The 9,091-nt window shown below is 42.5% G+C and overlaps 3 protein-coding genes across 3 annotated transcripts in view; 2 read left to right on the forward strand and 1 right to left on the reverse strand.

Annotated features, from left to right (window-relative positions):
* Positions 1–3,173, forward strand: part of cpamd8 (C3 and PZP like alpha-2-macroglobulin domain containing 8) — a 46,376-nt gene extending 43,203 nt beyond the window's left edge. Inside the window, exons 43-44 of the mRNA XM_069150298.1 lie at positions 1,705–1,906; positions 2,118–3,173. Coding sequence (XP_069006399.1) covers positions 1,705–1,906; position 2,118 — 203 coding nt within the window. The 3' untranslated portion in view covers positions 2,119–3,173. The remainder of the gene's footprint in view (positions 1–1,704; positions 1,907–2,117) is intronic.
* A 1,093-nt stretch (positions 3,174–4,266) lies between these two features.
* Positions 4,267–7,495, forward strand: cimap1d (CIMAP1 family member D). The gene is made up of 5 exons (XM_069150368.1): positions 4,267–4,761; positions 4,846–4,981; positions 5,626–5,736; positions 6,095–6,208; positions 6,477–7,495. Exons 2-5 carry the CDS (start codon positions 4,942–4,944, stop codon positions 6,962–6,964), a joined length of 753 nt encoding a protein of 250 aa, XP_069006469.1. The 5' UTR covers positions 4,267–4,761; positions 4,846–4,941; the 3' UTR covers positions 6,965–7,495.
* A 59-nt stretch (positions 7,496–7,554) lies between these two features.
* cks2 (CDC28 protein kinase regulatory subunit 2) lies at positions 7,555–9,079 on the reverse strand. The gene is made up of 3 exons (XM_069150369.1): positions 8,933–9,079; positions 8,399–8,526; positions 7,555–7,633 (listed from the first exon to the last, which is right to left on the reverse strand). The coding sequence occupies exons 1-3, from the start codon at positions 8,989–8,991 to the stop codon at positions 7,590–7,592; spliced, it is 231 nt and encodes a 76-aa protein (XP_069006470.1). The 5' UTR covers positions 8,992–9,079; the 3' UTR covers positions 7,555–7,589.
* Positions 9,080–9,091: the final 12 nt, after the last annotated feature.

Genomic DNA, 9,091 nt, shown 5'->3' on the forward strand with positions numbered 1-9,091 from the left:
ATAGGTGGATAGGTTTCACGCCAAGGGCGCGATTGTTACTCTGTTGTGAACTCAGATCAGCTGCCGCTTCTGGAGAGCGGGCCAGAGAATTCCTGATAGGATGTTTGGTTGTGTGCGCAGGGAGGAAGTAGCTGTGTTACATTTGGCAATGAAAACATTGAAAAGGCTCTGCAGTCAGTCAGGCTGCAGAGGCGTGCAGACTTTACGTGAGCTGTTATGCATGTAACATGTGTGTGTATATATGTATATGTATATGTATGTGTGTGTGTGTGTGTGTGTGTGTGTGTGTGTGTGTGTGTGTGTGTGTGTGTGTGTGTGTGTGTGTGTGTGTGTGTGTGTGTGTGTGTGATGTGGCACAGCCTGCACTGACTTGTTTCCCAGCCTGCAACCCCCAGTAGCTGCCGCTCACAAAGCTGCTCTCAGTCAAAGGTCTCCTTAGTACAAAAGCTAAAGCTTCGAACTCACCACAGGAATGCTGTTATGCACTTACACACATACACACACACACACACACACACACACACACACACACACACACACACACACACACACACACATATATATCTATATATGCACATACACTCATTGCATGCTCACACAGGAAAATATGTGCCCACACACACCTCCAATAAGATAAGCCAAGGGTGATTAGATTGACTAAGTGCTGTAAAAACACTGTCATTGTAAACCATTAGAATGTTGACGACATGCCCGCCAAGTGCACTGAGAGTGTAATAGGTGAAGGTGAGTTGTGCCAAGGAACTGACAGTTTTCCACTGGAACAGCGGAGGAAGCTGAAGCTCTGGAATTAGCTTCCCTGTGCCGACTTGTCTTATTAGTGAACTTGTACCGCAGGACAACATACAGAATACATACAGACATTCAGGCTTCACTGGAGTTTTCCCTCACCGTGTGCACTTCATTCAGTGTCTCACTCAAATGTTTACATATTCTTTTTGTATTTAAATCTCAGCAGAATGTGCAATGTGTGCCTCAAACTTTAAACAAGCCAACTCTAATTGCAGAGGACTCATAGTAAAGTGAACATTTGATAAGTCTATAGCCTAAAAAAAGAGGGATCCTAAAGTGGCATGCTGTGAGAATACAACATTTTAAGCAGAGTGGGACCCCTACTGTCTGTGACGAGGTATTGCTGCTCAGGAACTGTGCAGGATATTAAAAGTGCTTCTCGGAGTTTCCTTAACAAGCAGAAGGTCTGTTTACATTCAGTGTTGCTCACCAAAAAAACATTGTCTGTATCCCTGAGGTCTAACAAACGAGTTGAATGCATTTTTTTTTCCTCATAGAAGTTTTGCACCGCCAATTGTTCAAAGTTTGAAAACGGTGTTGTTTACATTCATGTTTACTTTTCTGGCAGTCTTCTTCCCGCCTGCCTTGGCTGGTGCATTGATGTGTTTCTTGGCACATTACCACCACCTGTAGACCAGAGCAGTGGTAGAAAACCAATGTATATGCATCACAATATTTACTCTATAACCCACCAAGTGGTCAGTGTCTGAGTAGAGCACCTTGACGTTTCCATGACAGCCAGTACTTTCATCTTCAGCAACTAAATGAAGTACTTCTTAATTACATATGTTACAGATATTGTGATCACACCAACCTTGTCATGACCTCGTCATGTCCGTCAGCTTTTATCTGGTTTAATGTGCCTGATTCTCACACTAACCCTGATCCTTCTAGGTGAGGAGGAGCAGGGCTCCATGGCAGAGGTGTCCTACTACTCCTACGAATATGACCCCGATTCTGAGCCTTTCCTTGCCGATGCAGACGGAGGGGACCATTTGGACCTGCCTGAAGGTGGAGTGGGTGTAGAGCAGAAGGTGGTTCTACCAGCAGATACCCAGCTACCCACACTGGACACAAAAAACATCCCCGAGCGATGGTATGAGCTGCTTACGTGATGGTTTTGTTTGTATTCATCAGACTTTTGATTACTGGATCTCTGTCATGTTTTCTAGGCTTTTTGGACAGCATATTTTATGTGGGTGTGAAATTTTCTCTTCTTTAATAATGTTAATAACAGATGCTATTGAGCTCCTTTTAAATTATACTGTCTCAATTAGTTTGAACTCCTGTTTTCTTGTCGTCCACAGAAACGCTCCCAGAGTGAAGCCATGCCTGCCTCCTAATAATTGTACATTATTTGTGAATAATGCTAGTGAATGGAAAGAGAAGAGAGACTTGGGACTTGCTCAGCCTTTAAAGGAAGAGATGGTGGGGTCTGGAGAATGAGTGCGTGAGTGTGTTATTAGGTGTTAAATTGCTTTGAATGGAGTGGATGCCTTTATATGTTTGTGTGCGGTTGGATGTGTATGACTGTTTTGAAGCTAGTATCCTCCAGACTGTTATTTTTCTTCCTGTAGACTCCTAGTCGCCAATAGGCACCATAGCGTCTTTGTTATTCACTGTACTGCCTTTATAATCATTAGAGGAAATAATCAAGTATTTATGTTTGTAATTACACCTGACGTTAAGCAAAATATTTTGTTATATTTTCTATCTGTGGTATTTATTTGTAGCTAGAGGTCATATCATTTTTTTTTTTAAGTCATCAGCCGATCGTACAGTCTACTTTTTACACTCGTGGTTATTTGAGGATTTTATTTCTTTCATAGCAAAGCTTTAACCCAACTATTGAAATGTTTGATGAAATTCCTGTGCTGGTAACCTGCTGGAAAAAAAAAAGACATATGCTAACCATATGCTTTACAGAAACATAAGCTGAAATGTTCATCATTTTTAAGAAATTCTTGTCTTTATTAGACAGCACAGTCGAGATTGACAGGAAACACAAGGAGGGACGAGGGGACATGACATGCAACAAAGGCCTCTGGCCGACTCCAACCGAGGACTTTTACACTTACAGGAAATGTGCCTTTCGACCACTGGTCCACCCGGACGCCCCAGCTCAAATGTTTCTGAGACACCAACACCGTCCTCCATCACCGTTCACCTACCTTGAGATTTGATTGTACAGTTCATAAGCTATTTTGTTTTTGTTAAATTTTGATTCGTGAAGCAATCAAGTTAAAAAAAAAAGAAAGACAAATGAAGTTCTGAATTTTTGTAAATGTACCAAATTCGATTAAATGTAACCCCGATTCCTATCAAATATTGTGATTTTTCAAACAAACGAGAATAAAATTCCTATACAATCAAGTTTTCTTTTTTCTTTTGTTGCATCAAGTTTTGATGCTTTGGTAAATAAGCAGACAAAACCCCCGTCTTTCTGGGTTTTTTTTTTTTTTTTTTTGCTTGTGCCGTTACACGGTTTCATTGCAGTGAAGATGAGCCCTTACTGACTTTTTAAAGCAGTGTTATCTCTCTAGGTGCTGTACAGTAACGTGTCTCTTTTTCCTCTAGCGGAGGAGCTGCAGTGCAGTTGTGTTGCTCCATTTCCTTTGAAATGCTAGTTAAGTCTGGAGATAATTTCCTGTCAGCAGTGAACTGTATTATAACCCTGCTGCCTCAGAGGGCCCTCTGCTTTGATAACCGACTCTCTGACCCCCGGCGTGCTTCTGTGTTACAGACAGAAAGCATGTTAGTCAGCGTGTGCATGAATAAGTTTGTACTTAACTGTACTCTTAAATTTGGATGTGCACCATATGTTTGTGTTACTGCCGACAACAGATTCGGGTTACCAAAGCAGCAGCCGAGGGGAAAGAGTTAGAGCCTGTTAATGTTTAATGTTTGTTTACTGCACATGTCACTTGTCGACCCTCTCGGTTACTGCGGCCTCAGGCAACCGGCGGCTCGGGCCTCTAAACGAGCCCATCAAATCCAGACAACAAATCATCGCCGGGATTAGAGGAGATAAAAGAGGGCCAAACTGTAATCTGTTTGACCTGAGGTGAAAGATGGTAAACCACCGGGCTGCGTTGGGGCTTTAAGTACGAGTGTGCGGTCTCAGGGCAGCGTTGTGCATGCACTCTTATTTCCAAGGAAAATAAATGTGAAATTGCGTACTGTTTGGAGATCAGGTCAAATTTGAGGTACAAGTTATTGAAGATCACTAAATGTTCTCCTCCCTCTAAGCTCTGAGCGCTCCCAGTTGATTTAGCCATCCAGTTCTGAATGAAAAAAAACAAAAAAAAACCTTGTTCCTGTTGTGAGAATAAGCCAGCAGTGCAGGGGACCTGGCTGCAGAAAACTACCGGCAGCAGTCTCCGTGGCAACTGCATGCATGGCTGAAGAGTGGTATTGCGTCTCCACACTGCGACGAGCAGAAAGAGTGAAAAGAGAAAGGAGGGAGAGGGGGATCTTAGTTTCATGGTTTGCAGGGGGGAGCTAGCGTTACATGAGAGTGAATCGGAGTGATGACATTGTTTCTGAGCAGCAGCTGAGTGCACCTGTACGTCCAGCTCTGTGGAGGAAGGGCTATTCACCTGTCTGAGCCACCACGGAGGGAGCGTCGGGACAAAGAGGCCAACAGGGAGATGGATAAAACTCTATCCAGGGTGGAGTCTGCTCTGCTGCTGACACTGATGTGTCTCGGGTTTCCTGATTGTTTCAGAGGAAATTAGGGATTGATTCTGGATCAGACAGGGCTCTGGGCTTCACTGCCAGCCGGGGTTGTGATGATGCTGGATCCAGAGGACACCCTGTGATATCAGAATAAAGACCACCAGAATGAAACATGGACTGAGGAGTGAAGTGCTCCTCACACACTCATCTGATGACTGAACTTCTAAGTATGCAGCCTGCCTCACTGCTACCTGAAAGGGGGAATCACTTGTGGTAATGTGCAAGACAAATCCTTATTTTGAAAGTGTTTTCTCCAATTCTTTTTTTTTTTTTTTTTAACAGTCTTTATCTTTTTAGCCAGCATCTTGCCTTGCTGAGTGACATGCTGTATGAATACTTCTGAAGTACCACTGAGGCTTTCCTGAAGCATCCATCACTTCTACAACAAGTCAGATGGAGAAAAACTACGCAGTAATTGCAGGAAAAGAAAGAGGTATGTGCATCAATTGAAATCTTACAAACGTCCATTATCTAAATCCACGTGTACAAAACATAACACCCACCATAAAGACATGAATACCACGAGCTTATTTTGATGATCCAGTCGGTATTTCATAACACGGAGCTGGGCAGAGTAGACGTTGCTCTCGGTGTGCGGACCTGCCCGGACTCGCTCCCTTCTGTGAAAAAAAAAAAAGCTCCCACTTGTGCACATGCCTCTGAACACTTGCATGCTGATGTAATGCTTTCCCCCCCCAGGATTGTGTTTTTGTGATGTGTGCCACTGCCTGTAGTTCTGTCGTGCATAAGAAGGCAACAATGAGACGCTGTCTAATGCACGTTAATTTTGATATGGTGGATTTGCATTTACTAAAGTGATCGCATAATACTTGCATATATGACCTTAAACAAAGTTGCAGAAAAACCCAAGCTGCTTTCATGAATTACAGCAACTGTGTTTTGAAAAAAAAAGAACAAAAAAAGCTGTCGCCACCTAAAGTTTTCCCTCCTGCACGTTTGTGCCATTTGTGCAGTGTAAATGTAATTTTTTTTTTTTTTTGGCACATAATATTCCTTCAGGGCTGGGAACGACTGTGTAGGCTTTAGGTCTTTGTGACATTTGATCCTGTCTCTCAGGGCCGGGACCTGGGCGCTACGGCCTTCCTCCCACCATTGGATTTATTGGCCACGACTACACAAAGCTGACCAGCCCTGCCTACTCCTTCCACGGCAGGATGAGTGATACCAGTGAGTCTCTTTCTCTCACTATCGCAGACTATATGACTTTCTGTCTTGGTTCAGAATTTAAGTTCTGTATATGAATTTGATCTTTTGTGAAAAGTATTTCAAAGCTTCAAATAAGTTATGCTGATGAATTTCTTGAAGAGTGATTTCATCTTTTAAAATACATCAGAACAGCTATTTCTGTCCGTCAGGGTTCCCCTGTAGTGTAATGTCAGATTTAAACCGCTAGGGGGAGACAACACTTCACAAATATTCCCCACCTGTTTGTTTATCAAACGGATTCTGGTCAGTCAGGACAACTGCATGATGGAACCAAACTCACAGAGATGATAGTTAATCAAACTGTTTACTTTTGTTGCAGTGTATTCTGTTGACTGCAGTCCAGGGCCGAGATATCATGTTGATGCAAATATGACTCGCTTTGGGAAGGATGGCACACCCGCATACTCGATGTTGAGTAAAATGAAAACACAAAGTGAGTTTTAACTTCATTGAGTAAATATTTATTTTGAGCCAATATTTTCATGTTGCTACAATGAGTTTTAAATCCCAGCCCAATCTGTACCGCTGCTCTGGTTTAACAAAAAAAAAAGAAAAAAAAAAAAGAACCCTTTTACACAAAACCTTTGCTTTGATACTTCTTGAGATCCAGGGTCAGCTGTTGTAACTGAACCCAATTAACTCCACTCCACCATATGGTGTTGATGTGATGGTTTACCGTTCAACCGTTTTCTGTTCACCAGAAGAGCTCTTCCACACGCCTGGACCTGGTGCGTACAGCCCTGAGAAAGCCCCACCATGCAACCTGCAGCGCAAACCCCCGTCCTACACAATGGGCTCCCGCACACGCTACCGCAGCATCGACGCGGTCCCTGCTCCTAACAAGTACTGTCTGCCTTCACTCATGGGCCCTCAAGTCCCAAACAAGCCTGCCAGTGCAAGCTACACAATGTCAGGTAGTTTCAGCACAGGGGGACCGTCTGTGGATTTGGCCAAGACGCCCGGGCCTTGCAGCTACAATAGTACAGACCCAAGTGTTTATCTGCCCCGGCAGCCAGCATTTTCCATGCTGGGGCGTCACAGCTTACCCAGAGACGGCACCAAGAAACCAGGTCCAGGGACTTATAACCCAGAGAAAGTCACAGTACACAAGACCAGGGCACCAGCCTACTCCCTGGGCACAAGACACTCCGAATTTGTCACCCCGCTAGTTGTCAGTGTTTCTGACTGAACATCAGTCCCTCCAAGAAAACGACAAACATAATTCTGTAAAGTAGAAAGAAAAAAAAAAAAAGAAAAATCGAGAAAAAAAAATAAAAATCCATGATAATACATATAAAGACGCACATTTTATTTTGTTCTTTGAGTAACAAAGAACTTGCTGAATCAACTATAACTCAGTGGCAAAATTCATTACATCTGGAAATAATATATGCACATAAGAAACATAAATTTAAAAAACATAAATTGTTTAAACAGAGAGCTTTGAAGAAAATCCGGGCTTTAGCAAAATAAAAGCCAATGCTTTTTTGACTACTCAGTAAATAAATCCATCCTGGCTAAATGACCTCAAAAGATTTTTTTTTTTTTTTTTTTTTTTAAATGTGTACAATTGACAGGCAAACTTTCACCTTCATATAAGGTTTTCATTCACAGTGGAATCAAACTAGTTGTCTCTCATTACCTCTAAAAAATTGAGGAAGTTTGAAAGAACAAAAAAAAAAACAACACAACTAAAGGTTTTCTACACAATACATCAGAACATATGTAGAGATATATGACAGAGAGATGTACGGTCCAAAGACAATACAAAACAAGAAAAATACGACAGCTGGTATTTTACAGATGGTTCCCCTTCAGTTCTTTGGGAGAGGTCTTCTGAAAAGCAGTATGTGTGGCTCTGTGGAGGAAAAAGAAAGCCGTATCTGTCAGCGTCATCCACAGCATGCGTTACACTGCACTGTATATCAGCTGTGTGGTCCATCTGCACAAAACTGTCATCGCGGTCTAACGACACCTGCTAGAAGCTATTAAAAGGACAGGTTGGGACAGTTTTCATGTCTACCTTACACAATACCCGCAAGCTGTAATAATTCCTCTGCTCCATAATAACAGACACGGCCAACAAAATACAGTCCTGTGTAAAATGACATGGTGTCACTCACGTTAAAATGTTTCCAGTACAACATTTAGAGGGATGCACATTATTGGATTTTTTTTTTTTTCAGATATTTTCAAATTCTTCCAGCCGATTGCAGATATATGCACATATTATCCTTGTTTTTCCACAAATTCATTGTAATGACCGAGATGACAAGTACTTATCATGGCCAGTCAACTCTTTGCTACTTGAACAACCCTCCACACACACACACACACACCCCAAAACGTTGCACCATCTTTGAAGCCAGATGGACATGGCATTGAGTATTTAAATCAGAACTGAAGATTTTTTTGTTGTTGTTGTCACCTCGATAAATGTTCATTTACGGCCAATATTTCATTTTGTAGCCTTTATCAGACAGTGCTGATAATGTGACGACGCTATTGGGCATCCCTAAAAAAACAACAACACCTGGACAAGCAAAGAAAAGGACATCTTCCCAACCATAGAAAGAAAGACTACAGAAATCAGTGGCTCTTTTTTTTTTCGATGTCCACCGACCTGGTTTGTGGATCATGTAGTGAATCCAGCCCTGGCTCTGCTGCACCCCGAGTCCTCTCCACTCGTCTTCCGTCATCAGGTGGGAGGTGGGCACCAGTTTAGACAGCTGCTTCGGAAGCACAACATGCCTGCGGGAAGGTAAATCACAAATATAATGTCAACAACGATCCGCTGATTAAAAAAAAAACAGAACATGTATATCGCAAAAAAACAACAACAAAAGAAGAAGAGACGGTCGAGTAGTCAGGCTTAAAATGACATTAATATAGCGAGCATTGACCCACTGGGTGGAGGGGGGGCCTCGGTTTACAAACACAGGTTCATGTAACGCCAAGTACACACCGACCGCGGCCCTTTACTAGATTAACAGCAGCATTATTAGTGTCGGTTTTTGCCAGCAAACATTAAGTTTATGTTGAACTACGACGCTAGAAAAACGTCCAAATTCACACTCCCCATAGTTTGACGTTGGCCAACACTTCAACCGAAAAATAACGGACGTTTGAAAACGTTAACAATTGTCAACAAGCGTACCTGTACTCGAACTCGTCATCGTTGTACTTGTCGGAATAGATAATCTGTTTTTTGGACATTGTCAGTCGATGATAGCTGTCTCAGCTGAAATCCAGAAAGCTCGTTTCGGGTAATGCGAAGTAAGTTAGCTGAGATAATCTACGAGCACAACAACAAGCT

This window comes from Embiotoca jacksoni, unplaced genomic scaffold (assembly GCF_022577435.1).
Source record: "Embiotoca jacksoni isolate LCO1_2020_lvr unplaced genomic scaffold, fEmbJac1.0.p SCAF_16, whole genome shotgun sequence".
NCBI classification, from domain to species: Eukaryota; Metazoa; Chordata; class Actinopteri; family Embiotocidae; genus Embiotoca; species Embiotoca jacksoni.

Excerpts from the sequence above, each read along its gene's own strand:
- cimap1d (XM_069150368.1), top strand. The coding sequence starts at position 4,942 with ATGGAGAAAAACTACGCAGTAATTGCAGGAAAAGAAAGAG. Across the intron at positions 4,982-5,625 it reads AATTGCAGGAAAAGAAAGAG|GGCCGGGACCTGGGCGCTAC; the intron begins GTATGTGCATCA and ends CCTGTCTCTCAG. Across the intron at positions 5,737-6,094 it reads CGGCAGGATGAGTGATACCA|TGTATTCTGTTGACTGCAGT; the intron begins GTGAGTCTCTTT and ends CTTTTGTTGCAG.
- cks2 (XM_069150369.1), bottom strand. The coding sequence starts at position 8,991 with ATGTCCAAAAAACAGATTATCTATTCCGACAAGTACAACGATGACGAG. Across the intron at positions 8,527-8,932 it reads GATGACGAGTTCGAGTACAG|GCATGTTGTGCTTCCGAAGC; the intron begins GTACGCTTGTTG and ends ACCTTCCCGCAG. Across the intron at positions 7,634-8,398 it reads CTACATGATCCACAAACCAG|AGCCACACATACTGCTTTTC; the intron begins GTCGGTGGACAT and ends TTTCCTCCACAG.